We start from the raw sequence: 17,927 nt of genomic DNA, 5'->3' as shown, positions 1-17,927 counted from the left end.
TGCCCTGCCCGGCAAAGGAGGGTGCTGGCGAGCCTGTCCCGCTCCTTCCCCTCCCGGGCTTCCCGGGGGTGCCTGCAGCGGGGGCTGCAGCCTCTCGGCCAGCGCGGGGTTGGAAGCCGAGAGCTGCTTTCACGCCTCACTAACGTTCTCCCTCTGTAGTTATCTCTGCTGCCAGCCCTGCTAGTTCCTGGGCTTTTCTTCACAATCTTAAGAGCAGGTCAGGGCTCATAACTTTGGAGTGAAAGGGCTCGGTGACAAGGATGAGTTAAGACAGGCCACGTTAAGTTAACACAGAGAGGTTTGTTCAGCTTGTGCAGTTCCTCTTTAGGACCTAAGCGACAAAACTGTGTGGTGGGCTTAGTTCTGTCAGAATCCCTTCTCACTTGCACCTTGCAGGAGGGCACACTGTAGTAGTACGTGCATGCCAGATCCTGACAGAGGCATTGGCCACCTTTCTGCACCATCTTCTAGTTTTTTCGCTGATCTCTTTAACCATATCCCTTTTGCTGCCAAGGATTTGATCTGTTGTGATGCCATCTCCCACCCTGAAGTCTCTTGACAGCTTGGTTTGGTCCAGTTGTGATGATGTGATCCAGAAGTCAGCATAGCTGATGTTTCCTCTGGTTTTTCTGCCATTGCTCCTCTTCACAATTCCAGCTGGCATTGTTCTGAAATCCTGGATTTTCTTGCCCTCTGTGGAGAACTGGAGAGAGGAACTGTGGTGGGGGGATGTGGGAACTTCTGTTTTTGAGGGGATGACCAGATATTTTACAATGTGGGACTGTAGTACAACCAATTTTATGAAGATGTCTTCTAAGATAGTAAAGAGCAGAAATCAAGCCTGCAGTATTTATTGAGCCACCTGTTTGTGCCTTAATGAGCTGGACAAGATTTTGATCCAGGGTGCCAGTATCGATCTGGGCTTTGTCTTGGCTGTGGCTGATGTGGAAGAGAGCCCACGAGGACACCGAGGGCTGTGTCGCTGATTCTCAAGAGCCAGGAACCTGACCAAAACTGATGAAGAGAGAGGAATGCTTGTCTCCCAACAACCTCCATTTGTGTTGTCACTCTGCAAGAAAGTTCCTAGAAATCTGCAGGCACTGTGGAGGCAACAGGTAAGACTTTTTCTGACCTATATTACAAGTTCCTTTTCCAGACAGCAGTCTACACCTGCTGTCTTTTCCCTAGACCTTTTATCTTAGATAAGAGCTAAGGCAATGAGCTCTGCCCTGTCTCTCTGAGGGCACTGCTATGTGCTCAAAAGAGCAATCGCATCTGCTGAGAATGAAGTAGCTAACCTGCACTCCCCTACCCCAAATTCCTCCCCTCCCATCTTCTCAGTTGGATTGCTGCCCTCCAGTTCTTGCTTAAAATGGTGATTCCCACTGCAGTCAGTTTGCTGCTTCTCTCCTGGTTTGACCCAGCCCCTCCCTGGGTTACTTTTCTCCCAGTCCTCCCCCAGCACATTTAGTGTAAGGTGTGCTCTTTTTAGAGAGGAACATTTTGGGTTCAGTTACCAAGTGCACCTTGTCAGCTGCTTGAGCAAACAGTTCCATTTCTCAGCACAAATCCCTTATCGTGTCCATCTGAATGGGCTTTTGTTTTCCCTTCAGCACTGACACACTGCAATAGCAATCACCTTTCAGGTCAAAAACATACCACACAAGGCTGTCAGTGAAGCTGATACTTAGGTTAGACCCACACTGACAACAGAACATTAATAGTGCTTGGACTGTGTATGTCCAGGGGAAATAAAACCCAAAAATATGACATTAGAGAAGGTGCCTTTCCCCTGACTTCCCAGTGGCTGCTGGTGGCCTTCCAGCCATGCAGAATGTCACAACAGCAGCACTATGTTCCACATAGCATTTGTTTTTTCCTTAATCTTTATGTTTTTTCTGTCTCGTGGCTATTGGATGCTTCTTCTGTAAGGACTGTCTATAGGAGTGCTCATGTAACCTGAGCTCAGTCTCACTGCTGTCTTGAAATTGCTGTTAATTAATCCCATGGCCTCTTGGCTGCTGCTGGGCAGTGCAGAATGGCACAATCCTGTCCCCCTGGAGTAAACTCAGACAGCTTTAGCCATTACCCACCTCTGGGGTATGTTAATCCCAAAACTGATCAGAGGAGAGGTGGGAAAAGCCACCTCTTCCCAGAGATTGAGAAGGGACTTTAGAGGTGGAATCTGAAACTTGTGAGATGAATTTCCTTCTGCTGTCACGAGGATAAAATGATAACTGTCTGTTCCTTTTTTGTTTATAGGAAACCTGAGGTCCCTAGACCCAAATGGCTCCTACTGTGAACTGCTCAGTGCAGAGTGGAAAGAACAAAAAGGAAAATTTTCCACTGTGTGAAGAACTCTGAAAAACATGGAAGCAAAAACAAAGCCACAGGCCAAGATGGAGAACAGCTCTCTGACCAAGGTGTTGGCAAAGAACAGGCTCCCTCTGTCCAGGAAGCTAAAGAGATCTTCAAAACAGCAAGTAAAGCCTTGCCCTGACCTAGGGAACAGCAGAACTGGCTGGGGGCTGTGGAATCAGACATGAGAAATATGGAACAGCATTGGAAGGTGTCATCCATGGAAGCTGTCATTTGTTCTGTGCAGCCTTCTCTTGACATCCCACAATATCAGCTGTCAGCCTCACTGGCTCTGTGGTAGGCTTGGGAGGCACTCTACCCCTGGAACACCCTCCTGCAACACCTCTGTGTGGCAGTGAAGGCAGCAGGGTGGGGGAACAGTGTTTTGAGGTGGTGTGTGTGGGTACTGTGTTGTTGGGGCCCCCAGCCCTCCTGCCTGGCACTGTGAAGAAAGGCTGCAGTGAGCTGCTCAGCTCCAGTGTCCTGTGGTGAGACAGCACCCTGCCCACTCATTGGAGCATTTCCACTCATACAAGAGTGAAGCTGGTGATGAGACCTGAAGAAACTGAAATTAGTGTGCCTCAACACTGGTGGCCCCTGTTATTTTATTGGTCTTCATATGTCTGACAGCCTGTTTAAGAGATCTTCCTGAGTCCCTGAGCTGTGCTGGTGCACAATAAGCAGTGAGCCTGTCTGCTGTGCTTCCAGGAGCTGAGGAAAGTGCTTGCTGGTCAAAACAAGCCATACAGCAATGCACAGCCTTCCATTCCTGTCCTGATCAAGCCTCTGAACAGTTGCTGATTATCCTTCTCAACACATTTACATCCAGTGGTCCCCTTCAAGAAGAAAACAAACCCAAAAGAACGACTAAAAAAGGCAAAACTCAGCCCCTTGTAGCCTGAGATAGAAAAACTGTGTGGCCTTCCAGATCAGAGTGCTTTGCTACCCTTTGCAGACCATGCTAAGCAGGTGGAAGGCTTAGGTAGGGCATGTGCCTAGAAGAGGTGATGATGACATGAAGGTGATGGTCTCTTGTAGCTGCCTGGGCCTTGCAGACACGTGTGTTCTCTGTGTCACCCTTCACATCCCAGGGAAGTGTTGCTTTGGCTGCCTCACACCTTCTCACCAGCACTTCATGTCCATGCTAGACGTGTCCATCACTTCTATATATCCATCACTATAGTTTTGAAGCTGCTTAAGCATTATTTGTGGGATTTGGGGTTCCCATACACTCTAGATTTTTAATAAAGGTCTTCTTCAACTAGGCAGTAGTTGTGAAGGCAGCTCCTCCTTGAGTACACATTTTTTAGCTGGGCTAGCAAGTCAAGTTCTGTTAGTAGAGAATATTGAGCAGGCTTGAAGTTGTAATCATTATGACCTGCTGTAAACTGTACATTTAGGACAAATTTAACACAGATTTCAGACTGGCCTTGGTGCAGTGTCCCAGGATGCTCAGCCACCAACAGATTTCTAACCATGGAGCTACCCAGGGAGCAGGTCCTGAATGGGTGATGAAGGTCTCCTTGGCCTACCACTGCCACACCACCATTGTGGCCACTCTGTGTCACTCAGCTGTACTGTAGGAACAACACAGTTGTTATTTTTTTCCCCAGAAGTGGTGCCATGCCATTTTTTTCTAGGAAGAGTGTTTTCTTGTCCTCATTTACTGCTTTGTTTCTGTCCACTTTCTCCTTCTCTCAATGCCTTTGCAGGGAAGGGCAAAGGAAGTTGTGGTTGTGCAGTCAAAGCTTGTTGGTAACCCAGCTGCTGGCTTGCAAAACTGCAGCTCTCCACTGGTGAAACATCCAAATATGCTTGTACAAGCTGCTTGGTGTGCCTGCCTCCCAGCACTGTGGTGGAAAGCACCTGAAGTTTTGTTAAGAGTTGGAAAATGATGCTTATTTGTGTTCTCTCCTTCCCCTCCGCCCTCAGGAAACAAAAAGGGAGATCAAGTGTGTGAAGCTTGATGAGGAGATGCTCTAGGTTTTGGTGCTCTGCAGTGAGGTCTGGCTGGCTCCTTCTGGCCATCCTGTCATATTTTTGGGGAGCAGCAGCACTCTGTGCAGCAGAGACTGTGGAGTACCCAGCTGAGGAATTTTCTTTGGAGAAAAATACCTCCTGACCTTTCTGTTTTCCTTGCATGGAAACACGTATCACACAGAAGTGGGATGTTCACTTAAATGTGGCTTTTAAATATTGGTCACTTCCAAATGAGGTGCTTGGGTTCCTGACTTGCTTTGAAGTGTATCTTCCAACACAAATGAACTCTGAGCTCAGACAAATAACTTTGTGCAGCATCACAAGGAATTAGCTGTCAGAGAAGCTGGTTTAAAAATGAAAAGCCCATGGATGGATTGTCCTTGTAACTGAAGCTGGTTTTGAAATTGTTTGCTTGACATCTGCAAATGGGTATTTCATCTTTTTTTTTTCCCAGCTGGTGATGGTGAGTCCAACTTCAGAGCAGTATGACAGTTTGCTCAGGCAAATGTCAGAGAGAATTGATGAGGGATGTGGGGAGACCATCTATGTCATTGGGCAAGGATCAGGTGAGTAAAACTTTCACAAGAAAACAACAAAAAATCGTTATAATTATAAGAAAATACTAATTCCTCTAACTGGTCTGCTGCTGAAGGTGGCAGTTACTTCTCCAGAATAACTTAGAAACCTCCATCAAGTGTAGCAGAGCATATGGGAAGGATTCTTTTCTTTTATTCCTGCCAGGGACTGTCTCATGAAGTGGACCTGAACATATCTTTTGTATAAAATCATACAAGTTCTTTTTAGGAAATAAGGCCAAAGCTGTTTGGGCACACCAGGAAAAGACAAAGGACCTGAAATTATACTATGTTTTAGTACAGACATTCACAATTTCTGATAGAGATCTTATTCCCACTGGTTTTGTTCACTTCTTCAGTGGTAAGTAACAATATTTTTACCCCACAGGGATACATTTGAGATAATTTAGATAGTGGAAACTCATGCTGGTGACTTTCTTTCTCGGCATGTGTCTGTACTATGGAGAGAAAGGATTTCTTTTTTCCCAACATGAACCCTTTATTGTCACATCAACTCGGGTGTGGCTGCAGTCATTTATCTGCCTTTACAGATTTTAGAAGTTAGCATGGGTTACCTTTTTTGTTCCTCTTTAGAACTGAAATATTTGCCTCTGATGCTAGTAAAATAATAGAGAATGTGGCCTTGCTTTGAAGTTGAAATTTCTTTTCTGAACAACAACAAAAAAATTGTCTATGGCTAAGATAAGGCTAAAGGCATGTTTCAAATATATTCAGAACACCTTTGCTCTTTCTCATTCACTTTGTCAATGATTCTGATGATCCTGGCCACCCAACTCTGATAACATCCAGGAATGGTCACTGCTTCATCAAACCTTCCTCCCTTGGCTCTTACCTCTCCTGCCTATATCTCATTCCCCTTCTATGAGCCAAGACCCCAGCCATGGTTCTTTTTGTTTTCCCATCATCTCAACAGCTCCTCAGCCAGCTGATGAGCTAGGTTGGAAGTCACCCAGTAACTCTACTTATTGCAGAGCTGTGTGGTAGTTCAAATGCTGTTTAGTTCATGCAAGCTGCAGTTTCTGCTTTACCAGCTGGTGAGTCAGACATGCAGGCAAATGCACACACAGTAATAGCTTTGCTCATCCAGCTGCTAGGTTACTCTCCACCTTTGTTGTTTTTCTTCACCAAGATGAGATTATAGCCCAAAAATCTGTGCAGCTTCTCAGCACCTATGTTAGGACAGAAGATGAGGCCTTTAAGCTGTCCAGGTAGTTGCCACTGGCTTGCTCTGGCTGTCAGCTCTTTGCCTGGGTGGGCTGTTGAGAGGCAGAGGTGCCTCCTTGGTGTTTTCTGGCCTTGTGTGTTTTCAGCACATCTCCAGAGTGCCAGGATGAAGGCAGTGAGACATGCCAAGACCATTGTTTTAACTGGAGTACGTGGGGGCCAAAGAAATCTCTCTGCAGGCCAGACTTGCAGAAAATGTGTGCTGGGGATGTGGTTTTATAAAATAAGCTAATTTGTTTAAATGAGTCCCACATTGGCTGGTGAATTGTGGTCATATTTCAGAGCTTTCCTTTTCTTAGTGCTTTTCCCTTTACTGCAGTGGGAGAGGAGGTACCTGAGTGAGGGAAATGGTGCTCAAAGTACCTTCAGCATGAGGAGTGAGGGAATTAGAAACGTCTCTTGCTGATTTGCTCCTAGAAATAGTGAAGAAAACTCCTCTAGGTGAAAAACACTGGTGTCTAAAAGACTTAGACTGAAGACACCAGTTTATTTTGGTCAAAGGGTGCTTATTCTATTCACATTTGACACCTCCAGCCCACATCTGAATCCCGATGGGTGTGAAAGCCCCAGGCAGGTTGACCTCGCTGCTGGCTGTTGCAAAGTGGGTGCTCCCTGACTGTCCTTTGTCTCCTCAACATCCTCCTAGATGGGACAGAATATGGGCTGAGTGAGGCAGACATGGAAGCTTCCTATGCCACGTTGAAGAGCATGGCAGAGCAGATGGAGGCCGACGTGATCCTCCTGAGGGAACACCAGGAGGCAGGGGGCAAGGTGCGCGACTACCTGGTTCGGAAACGAGTGGGTGACAACGACTTCCTGGAGGTCAGGTGAGGAGCTGGGTGGAGACAGGGTTAGTCAGCAGCCCAGCTGCATTTTGACAGCCTGAACAGTCCCTGCTGCTGAGCCAGCAATGCTGATTCAAATCTGGGTGTTGCAGCTACCTGACAAAGGGAAATGAGCTTGACCACTCCTTGGTAATGAAATGGTCTCTTTTGCTGGTGTTGTCTCTGGTGAGCAAACTGTTTGTGGAAAGTTGCCTGTGTTTAGCTGAGGGCTGTTGCTGTCTGGGTGACAGCTTTGCAGTTTGGGGATCTTTTGTGGGCTGGAGTCCTAGCAGGGTATTTTGTGTGTGTCCAGCATGCTGCTGGAATACAGTATTTTGACTGGGGGTTCAATTCTATTCCAAGACTCTGATGATCCAAGTTGCTTTGTAATGGACATATAATAGCTTGTGTAGCATGACTTGGGAGTCTGCCCAGATCTGGATAGAACAGATTTCCAACATTTGCCAACAGCTCTAATAGCCACATTTATCAGAGACAAGGAAGGAGTTTGCTGTAGGAGATGGTTTTCCCCTAAAATGTTTTGGTGTTGTTTGAGCTTTTCCTTTCCCGGGAACAGCAATTTAAATTTCTGTGCTCTCCTTAGCACCTGGTGCTGTTGAAGCATGAGGAATATGAGAAAGCCCAAGTTGGGATTTAGTCTTTCTTTTGAGAGACCAAGGTTGGAAGAGGGATATTCTGTATGGCATCAAGCAACGTCAGGTTCAGCCGACTGTGTTCTGGACACCTTGACATATTTCCACAGTCTTCCATATCCGAGTCTCCAGAGTCTGGGGCTATTAACTCATAACTGTGAAAGAATCTCTGCTCTGCTTGTAAAGCTTTAACATTTTTTCATCTCTTTTTGAAGCTTAGGGATTAAAAACTAGTTATTTGCAACAGCAGTGAGGGTTCGGTGGGTGTTTTTTTTTTGCTTCCTTGTTTGTTTCTCCAGCTATGTGATTTTACCAGGTCCCTTTTTCCTTTCCCCTTCAGGGTAGCAGTGGTTGGCAACGTGGATGCGGGAAAGAGCACGTTGCTGGGTGTTTTGACCCATGGAGAACTAGACAATGGCCGAGGCTTTGCTCGGCAAAAGCTCTTCCGCCACAAGCACGAGATCGAGTCAGGCCGCACCAGCAGCGTGGGCAATGACATCCTGGGCTTTGACAGTGAGGGCAACGTGGTGAACAAACCCGACAGCCACGGGGGCAGCTTGGAGTGGACAAAGATCTGTGAGAAATCCACCAAGGTCATCACTTTCATTGACCTGGCTGGTCACGAAAAGTACCTGAAAACCACCGTCTTCGGCATGACCGGCCACCTGCCCGACTTCTGCATGCTGATGGTAGGTAGCAATTTCATCGTATGGCATCAGCAGGAGAACAGGAGAAGGGCTTTTCACAGCTGGAGTGGCCTCAGCTTTCCTATTGCAAAGTCCCTGTGGGGTTGTGGAGGGAGGGAGCATCTCCTTCAGGTGGAGAACAGCACCCGCTGTGACAAGAATCATAGAATTATAAGGGTTGGAAGTGACCTCAAAAGATCATCTAGTCCAACCCCTAAAAACAAAAAAAAGAAAGCCAGGGAGGAAGTTTTTAGGCTATTGGGTAATGACAGGACTAGGGGGAATGGGGCAAATCTGGCAGTGGGCAGATTCAGGCTGGACGTGAGGAAGAAGTTCTTCCCCATGAGAGTGGTGAGACCCTGGAATGGGTTGCCCAGGGAGGTGGTTGAGGCCCCATCCCTGGGGGTCTTTAAGGCCAGGCTGGATGAGGCTCTGGGCAGCCTGATCTAGTGGGAGGTGTCCCTGCTCATGGCAGAGGGGTTGGAACTGGGGGATCCTTGTGGTCCCTTCTAACCCTGACAGATTCTAATCTGTTTTAGCAGAGGACTTAGTAGTGTTGGCTTGGTTGGACTTGATGATCTTGGAGCTCTCTTCCAACCTAAAGGATTCTATGATTCTGAGTGTCCCAGGACTGTCAGTCTCAGACAGGCCTGAGATATATGGTTCTTGAAAATGGAAGGGCTTCTAAACTCTAGAGCACCTTGCTAATACTGAGGAGTGAAGAGTCCTTAGCCAGTGTCCAACAGCATTTGAGATGAGCTGGGTCTGCTCATACAGGCCCATTACAACCTAATCACAGCCTACTGCCCATCTGACATTAGACCTTCTCTGTCACCCAGCTCGCTGCAGGAGGAACATGTTCATCACCATGTCTTATATCCCTGGTGTAGGTTGGCAGCAATGCTGGCATCGTTGGGATGACCAAGGAGCACTTGGGCCTGGCACTGGCGCTGAACGTTCCTGTCTTTGTTGTGGTGACCAAGATTGACATGTGCCCTGCCAACATCCTGCAAGGTGAGTCCTGAGAAGTCTCTCCAGGGCTGTTTCTGACCTTTTTATGTGCTGTTGCCCTCTGCTTGGGTTGAGGAATTACTGCTGGGGGAAAAGATGTTTTTTTTCAGGTTTTGAGTGCATTTTAAATACCTTCCAGAATTTTGTCCTTTTCCCTTGCCCATTTTGCAAGCAGTTCACTTGTAATCACCATTTCAAAATTACCTGAGTTGGGGGACTCAGCTGGGCAACCCAAAAGTGTTTGCTACAAGGTTTTCCTTAACTGAGCTCAAAGGGGAGAAGCATACAGCTGGAGCTGTGGCTTTGCTTTCTCTCTAGGTATTTAAACCTGGAGGGAAAATCTGGAAGTTCTCTTGAAATCTGCTTTCCTCCTTGCCTACAGTTTGAGCGTGATCCTAAGCTTTGATGAAACTTCTTCTCCAGCAGCCATTCACATTCTGCTCACCTGGGTGCTTCTCAGATGTGCTGGCCTAACTACAGCAGTCCCTTCCTCTGTCTGAACAACCAGCCAGCACTTACTGAGTCATGGTTCAAAGCAGCTGCATATGTGAGCTGTGGGGGCAGGACCAGACTAGACACAAGCAGGGATGGCAGCAAGCAGCAGGGGCTGGGGACTCTTTTGCTCAGCAGCAGTTGAAGCAGCATCTCTAACCCCAGGAGCATCCCTTTAACCTGTGCTTGGTGTTTTTTTTCAGGCTGTGACTAACTTTTACCTTTAAAGCTCTCTTGATGTTTTTCTCAAACCTTCAGGAACACACTGTGGTTAATTGAAGCAATGTTTTTTTTTGATAATCAGTCTTAAGAATCAGGAAAGTGAACACTCCTAGTACTGTCTGCAGTTAGTACATTACTGTAAAAATCCTAAATATGTGTCAGGTAAACAGACTTGTGATCAGAAGATAATCTCAATGTCTCTGTAGTAGATGTTTGGCAAATAAATCTAAAGCCCTACCATAAGATAAGTGCCAAGGAAGGAGAATGTTTGGCTTGGGGTGAGGAGAGAAGAGCTGCTGTTGAGAGAAGCCACCTCTGTGTCATGTTCTGTTGAAACTAAACACAAGATTTGGCTCAAATGTATCTGTGAAGAGCAGATGGCACAATTAGATATTTGTGTTTCTGTATCCAAAACATTGCTTTCCCATAGGCAATAATTTGCTCACAAAAAAAAAACATCTAATTGGGTGACAATTGTAGAATACAAATGATTTGCTCTTTTCAGCCTTTACTAGCCTTTTTTTTTCTTTTTTCCTCATTTATTGTCAGGCACTTTGCAGCAGGCTGGCACTAGTGCATCAGGTAGTGCCCCTGCTGGCTGGTAGATAGGAGGCTTAGAAAAGAAATTTAAAAGAGGCAAAAGATCAAAGTTGAGAACAGTGAGATGTGCCCCAAAATATTTACTTCTGGATCTGGTTCACCTACACTGTCCTGGTCTGTGATGATGATCTTTACCTCTTTCACTCTTCTCTAACCTTCTAGGGCAGGTTGATTGCCAGGGAAAGTACACTGAGGTTTGTTTGGTCAAAACTGATTTCTAGTTCACATATTCTCAAATATTTCCATTCCTGAGTGCTGCTGGTTTTCATTGAATTCAATATGAAAAAAAATCCTTAATAGAAAGAGAAATACCTTGTAACTGCATAACAGACAGCTAGAAAATGTCTCCTTCACAGCATTGCACTTGCAGATGCAAAGATGAATGTCCATTCCTGTGTGGTGTGGCTTGGCAGGAGGTAGCTGGCATGAAATGGAAGATGGAATGGCTCAGAAGTCCCACCTGGGCTGCAGCCAACTCAGTCTCGCTCTTTAGCCATCTTCTCCTGTCTCTTTGGGGCAAGAACACCAATCTCCCTGTGGGGAGAGCCCCCACGAAAGGGACTGGTGAAGGCTGCCCTAACAATCTTCATTTCACCCTTTAAAGAAACCCTGAAGCTGTTACAGCGACTGCTGAAGTCCCCAGGGTGCAGGAAGATTCCCGTGCTGGTTCAGAGCAAGGATGATGTCATTGTAACAGCCTCCAACTTCAGCTCAGAGAGGTAACTGGAGTAGAGGAGAGTCGTTTCTCTTTCCATCCTATCTGGAGACTGGGTGAGAAGGTTCAGAAAGAGAGTCCCCATTTGTCTCAGATGTGTGAGGGTTGCATCTGCCATGTGGTGTGTCGATTCCATAAGAATGTGTTGGTTCTGAGATTGATCTGCTTGTGTTCCCATCTCCCAGACAGAAGTGAGAGGCTGCTTTTGGGCAGTCTGCAGAAGATGACAGGGCATTCAGCTTCCTTCAATCCTGGGACTTCACACCCATTCCTGAATGTCATTAGAAGGCAGAGGCGATGTTGCAGGTTTTCAAACGTGGGGTGTTGTGCATCTGACTGCTTTGCCAGGCTCTCCCTTCCTAGCACTGTGTATTGAATTCAGTCCCAAAATTTTGGATGTCTCCCTTAACATGCGGAATTCCAGACAGGGAGGGTGAACTAACTCCATTTTCCTCAATTCCCCCTTACAGGATGTGCCCGATTTTCCAGATTTCAAATGTCACTGGGGAGAACCTAGATTTGCTGAAGATGTTTCTTAACCTCTTGTCTCCACGGACCAGTTACAGGGAAGAAGAGCCAGCAGAATTCCAGATAGATGATACTTACTCTGTCCCGGTAAGGGGTTTGGTGTTTGGAAGAATTTTTTGCACCCTCCTCCAGCCTGAAGAAGGCATTTTACCTAGACAGGGGAGTTCTAAGAGCTCTTCTCTTAGTGTGGTCAAGTAACCCCAATTACTGGCTTGTTTTTTTTTTTTTGGCATAGGGTGTAGGAACAGTTGTGTCTGGGACAACACTGAGAGGCCTCATCAAGCTAAATGACACCCTGCTGCTGGGGCCAGATCCCCTTGGCAACTTCCTACCCATTGCTGTCAAGTCCATCCACCGCAAGAGGATGCCCGTCAAAGAAGTGAGGGGAGGCCAGACTGCCTCCTTTGCCTTGAAAAAGGTGAGATGATCGGCTCTAGACTCCCACCCTCCTCATTTCAGAGTGCTCTTGGGGTTCAGCTGCCATCAGAGTGCTTCTGCAAAGCTCAGCTGCCCTGTTTCACATTAAAATTCTGTAGGGCCTCTGTGGGTCCACGTTGCTCTGTCTGACAGCTGGCAGGTAACAGCGGAGGGTGCCAGGACAAAGTGGAGGCATTGCAAGGAAAGTCTCCTATTTGGGCTTTAAAGGTTAAAAAAATTTGATGTGAGTCCTCTGGTGAAAGGTTTCTGTCAGTAGAAGCTGCAATGATTTTAAGGGGATATAGTTTAAGCTATACCAAACTTCCTGTGGTCAGTCTTCTCATTTTGTGTTAACAGACATCGTGCTTTTGGAGGCATCATCTGCTTGGGTAATATGTGTTTTGCTTTTAAAGGATTAGTGAGTTAAAACTTCTGTGTTAGTCTCCAGCATTCCCAGCACTATAACCAAAACTTCCTTGGAACCTTCAGCTGAACTTGATTTTTGCAGCCTTTGCTTAACATCGTTACATCCTGCTAAACAGCTCTGGCTTTGCCTTTTGGTGAGCAGGAGCTAGGATCTGTCAACTCCCTTAGGATCCTCCTGGAGGCAGTCAGCCAGAGAAGCAAATTTCTTCACAGGAGAATCACACCAGGGTTGTTTTTTGTGCCTCTGCTTTTCAGATCAAGCGTTCTTCCATCCGGAAAGGGATGGTGATGGTGTCACCCCGCCTGAATCCACAAGCATCCTGGGAGTTTGAAGCAGAGATTCTGGTGCTCCATCACCCCACCACCATCAGCCCACGGTATCAGGCCATGGGTACGTGTCTGAGTGTTGGCTCATCTTGGCTTCCTAGTTTTGCTTTCATAGTCTGTATCCGCTCTAGCTTGAGATCATTTTTCTCCCGACGGCTTCGTCAGTCTGGATATGAGCAATAGTTCCTGGTTTGACCTTTCCCAGCAATGCCAGCAAGAAGGGGAGGGAGCTGACACAGAAAAGTGCCAAAGGCTGTGAGTAAAAAGAGAGATTTGAGACTCCAGGTGTACTTGGAGCCTACCATGGTGCAAAGATTCTTCAGCTTCAAATGCTGACTGAGAGACTCGTTTTAGGTCCTGCCTTCTAGCGTGGCTGTTTGACGTGTAGGATTCTGTTGAGGATGCTTGAGGAAAGTCTCCATTCAAGGACAATGTTCTAGCTTGTGTGGGTTTTCTTTCTGAGGACTGAACAAAAGGCAGCCATGTATAGTCTTTGGTACAGAGCAGAGTTTTAGGTTCCAAACTCAGCTCTGTTAGCTGTCGGGCAGCAAGAACTGCCTTAGATGTCTGTCTGAAGCTCATTCCACCAACGACACTGGCCGTTGAAAGCCTTTGTGCATTCCCTTCACAGTACATTGTGGCAGCATCCGTCAGACAGCCACGATTCTCAGCATGGACAAGGACTGCCTGAGGACAGGGGACAAAGCCACCGTGCACTTTCGTTTCATCAAAACCCCAGAATATTTGCATATAGACCAGCGCCTGGTCTTCCGTGAAGGCCGCACCAAAGCTGTGGGCACCATCACTAAGGTAAAGGATGAAGAGTCCAACCTTTTCTTTTTGTATTTTGCCCATTTTAGCTGCTTTTGGTACTGAGAAGCCAGCAGGAGAATCCGGATAGCGCTGGAAAATTGAAGGAAAAGGCTGTCCTTTGATTACAAATGTCAGCCTGGACAGGGGCTGTGGATGAGCAGTGGGGTTTGTTGTGTGATGGGTCTTTGAGGGAATGTGAAGGCTGGAGGAGTGAGCCAGATGCCTCTGGTTCTTATGGCTTGGTCTCCCTTTGGGTCATATTGCAGACGGCTAAGTGTCTTCTCAGCCCAGTGGCCCCTTTCCACCCTGAAGGGTTCCTGAGGGCAGCTCAGGGGCCTAGATTTCTTTCATCTTCTCCCAACGGCTCTTAGCTGTTTGTTAAAAAGCAGCATTGAACCTTGCCAGGTTGGCTTAGCTGTTTTAATGCTGATTTTGGCTTCTCCCTTTGTCATTTGCAGTTACTCCAGACCACCAATAACTCGCCAATGAACTCGAAGCCCCAGCAGATCAAGATGCAGTCAACCAAGAAGGGAGCTGTTACGAAACGAGAGGAGGGTGTTTCCTCAGCTGGGACAGCAGCTGGAGGCCCACCAGCTGGGGACGAGACCCCCTCAACAGCAGCAGCACCCCTTACACCTACTGCCCTGCCACCATTGGTAAGTGAGGGACAATACCATGTCTGTCCTGGCTGTTTGCAGCATGGTTACATCTGTTGGAGGGAAGGGCATTCTAAGACACAAGCATTATCCCCTCAATCCCTTGAACTCACCTTGGGACTCAGTGTGCAACAGAAAAAAATGGAAATGTAAGTAGTCTCACAGCAGAAACCAGGATTCTCCATTGACTGGGTGACTCCTCACGACTGACCTTTCAGCAGCTAGAAGCTTAGGATCCTGGGGTGATTCAGGCTGGACCTCAGGAAGTGTCTAGTCTAACCTCCTGCTCTAAGTAGGATTAGCTGTGAGGTCAGACCAGGTTGCTCAGGGTTTTCTCCAGTCATGTCTTGAAAACCCTCTGTCAAAGGTTAGGGCTGGGCCAGTCACTAAACAAATGACAGATGCTCTCCCTTCCCAAAGGAGAAGAGAAGGGGAATAAGGGGGAGAGACTCATGGATTGAGGAACGAAAACAGCTTTAAGGAAAATAAGACCAGTAAAATTAAATCTATATTCATGTACTAAAAAAAAAAATCAGACCCAACCCCCCCAATGCAATTATGTCCTGCCACCACTGATGCTGTGGGGCAGGCACTGGGGAAGAAGCTCCAGACTGGCTTCAGGAGCAGATGGAACTGCATTTACTTGGAAAAGACTTAGCTGAAAAGTGCAATCACTGAACAGAATTAGTTCTGTCTTAGCTCAGATCAGGTCACCCTCCAAGGAGAAAGACTGCACAACCTTGCTGAGCAACTGGCTTCAGTACTTGACTGTTCTCATGGTGAAGAAGCATCTCCTTACACTGACAACCAGTCCCAGAATGGGTCTCTGCTGTCAGAATGAGAGGTGGAACACCCTTACACCAGAGGAGTTACAACCTAAGTAGTAGTGTCAGACACACGTCATCTGCCCTGCTGAGGAGGGAGGATGGAGACATCCAAGGAGAAGGAAAGGCTTATCTCTTTCTAGAGAAATTTATCCAGGTTGTTCTGTTGGTTAGGACTTCTCAGCTCAGCTTGTCTGAGGAAAGATATTTGGCCTTTCTGGTCTGAAAGGAACAGAAACTCAATCCTAACTGCAGGCTTTGGGAGCCGTTTATTACTGATAGGAGAAACTTCTGCTTTTAGTGTACTTATCTAGTAAGCAAAAGGTTCAGGAACTGACTTTCAAAAGGACCTGGTCAGTGTTCCTCCTCTTCATTTTAGCTATCTTTAGTTGTCTCACCCTCTTGAGCCAGGCTGGCTGCTGAAAGAGGCCCCTGTAGCAGAGGTTCTCTCCCTTTGCATATGCCCGTGGCTTTCATACCCCATTTCCTCCTCACCTTCTAACAGCACTTTGGTTGTAAGTAGTCCTCCCAGCTTGCTCTTTGTTTCCTCCCTCCCCCCAAGCATCTGTGCTGCTTTTGTTCTTGCTTACCTCTGCCTCTCTCTCTTTGCTGTTTCCCCTCAGCCTGCATTGGATGAGGAGCCCCACCTCCGTGAGGGCACTAAGGTATTTAGCTGCTGTAAAAGAGGACGGTGGGAACAGAGTCAGGGTAGCAACAGAGCCCTGGTAGGGGGGATGGGGGGTCTCTCCTTCCATTCTACACAACACCAAGGGAGCCCGAGGCCTCGATTTCCCTGATGCTGAGCCCCATGGCACCACCTGACTCTCCCGGGAGGGACGCATTCAGAAAATTGGGGGAAATCAGGTTCACCCCAGCTTGAAGGGCTGAACTTCACGATGTGTCTCTCTCCTCCTTCCTTCACAGTCCGCCTGCTCCCCTTCCTGTAATGGTAGGAAGCTGACAGGTCACAACTGCCCTCCTGCTGTCAGGATGTGTGTGTGAGACCCCATCTGAACTCTTGCTGTTTTGATACTCTGAGGTTTCTGCCCACTAAAGCCCATTTTCTTGTTTTTTTCCAGTCAAAAGTTGGAGGAGGAGGCCGGCGACGTGGGGGTCAGCGCCATAAAGTGAAGTCTCAGGGAGCCTGGCCTGTGTGCCTCCTGCCAGTGGCTGCTGAATTTCTTACTCCTCCCTCTGAGGAATTCCTCCCCTTCCCTTCATTTCTTATCCAAAAGATCCAGAGCAGCTTCAACCAAAACCCATCCCAGCTGTTTGGCTGCAGAAGAATCATCCCTCCTCCCCGAAGGAAGCGGTGGAGAGGAGCATAATTTATAAGCTAATGAAGGTGATAAGACACACACAGAACTGAGTAACTGACACCTTCCTCTTCCCCCTGTTGACACATTTTTGTACATTATGGGCTTAGTTTTTATTCTTCTTAGTTTTTATTATATTTTGTGTGCATGAAGATGAGAGGAGATTCTGGATAGAACCGAGAAGAGCCAGTTAGCTGCCTCCCTCCTCCCTCAACCCCTTCTGTCCACAGGACCTGCTGCTCTCCTCCTGTGTGTGCTGTCTTGGATCCAGGGGTTCTCAAACACCTGAAATTTCAGACTTGCAAAGGTTAAAACACGTTGCTTAGGATGGCTCCATAGGGCACTGTTTCCTCACCACTGTGGCCCTGTGCCAAATGTGTTTCTGGATTCCCTCTATCATCCAACTGTTTCTAAGTGGGTTTAATTTAATGTTCTAGTGACACGTTTGAAGGAGGTGGTAAAAAAAAAGTTCATTAGTTGGAGAACTAAGAGGGGAAACAAATTGGAAAGCAGTTCTTGATGTTAAGTTGAGGAATCCTAAATATCCTTTTCAAATATGTTGATAGCACTTAAGATTTTAGAGATGGGCAAACGACTGCCCATTCAATTCCATCCTCTTCCCCTCCCATCCTCTTGCTTTTCCCATTGTTCTGGGCACGTTGGAGCCAATCCTGCTGCCTCTCAAGGCTCCAGCAGCTCAGTTGACAGTATTAAGTGTAGTGCAGGAACGCTCGGTCCGTTCCTTGAGCCAGAGGAAAGCTTCTCACCTTGAAGAACAGAGATCACAGGTGGTAATGTACCCTTGGAACAGAGACACCAGGCAAACATGACCTCCACTTGATTTTGTCTACTCCACCATCTCCTCCATCTTTTCTGGAACTCACTGGCCATACTTTGCTATGATTTGTTTTCTCCCCTCTTGGCCGAAGAGGACAACGATGACTTGGTATCAAATTCATAGAAGTACTTTCAGGTTTGGAAGTATATGGTATTTTTTTTTTTCTAATTTTTATTTCAGTTTTTTAAAAAGATTGGGTTGTTGTGGGGGGTATTTTTTTTTTTGTTTTTAATGACAAATTCTGGCTTCTCCAGAAGTCCCTGCAAGGGCGGTCGATTAACTATGGTTATGGTGTTGAACCCTGGGTTGTGCAAGTGGTCAGTTCCCTGCTTATTTTGATCTCCCTTCTTCTAACCCAGCCTCTTTGGCTCCCGTGAGGACAGGAGTTACCCTCTGCTCGTTTTTGGGGAGCTGTGGGAGC

The 17,927-nt window shown here is 47.0% G+C and overlaps 1 protein-coding gene across 1 annotated transcript; it reads left to right on the top strand.

The window, feature by feature from the left end:
- Positions 1-4,792: 4,792 nt before the first annotated feature.
- GTPBP1 (GTP binding protein 1) lies at positions 4,793-17,665 on the top strand (the record flags this gene model as incomplete). Its single annotated transcript, XM_008938411.1, is given in 12 exon segments — positions 4,793-4,904; positions 6,805-6,985; positions 7,976-8,324; positions 9,212-9,335; positions 11,251-11,365; positions 11,832-11,976; positions 12,125-12,307; positions 12,988-13,123; positions 13,691-13,869; positions 14,331-14,528; positions 16,432-16,497; positions 16,500-17,665. Coding segments are annotated over 12 exon segments (1,818 nt in total), but the record flags the coding sequence as incomplete, so codon positions are not given.
- Between the last annotated feature and the right edge of the window lie 262 nt (positions 17,666-17,927).

This window comes from Merops nubicus, unplaced genomic scaffold (genome assembly GCF_000691845.1).
Source record: "Merops nubicus isolate BGI_N331 unplaced genomic scaffold, ASM69184v1 scaffold22104, whole genome shotgun sequence".
Classification (NCBI taxonomy): domain Eukaryota; kingdom Metazoa; phylum Chordata; class Aves; order Coraciiformes; family Meropidae; genus Merops; species Merops nubicus.
This window is presented reverse-complemented; position numbering and strand designations above follow the sequence as displayed.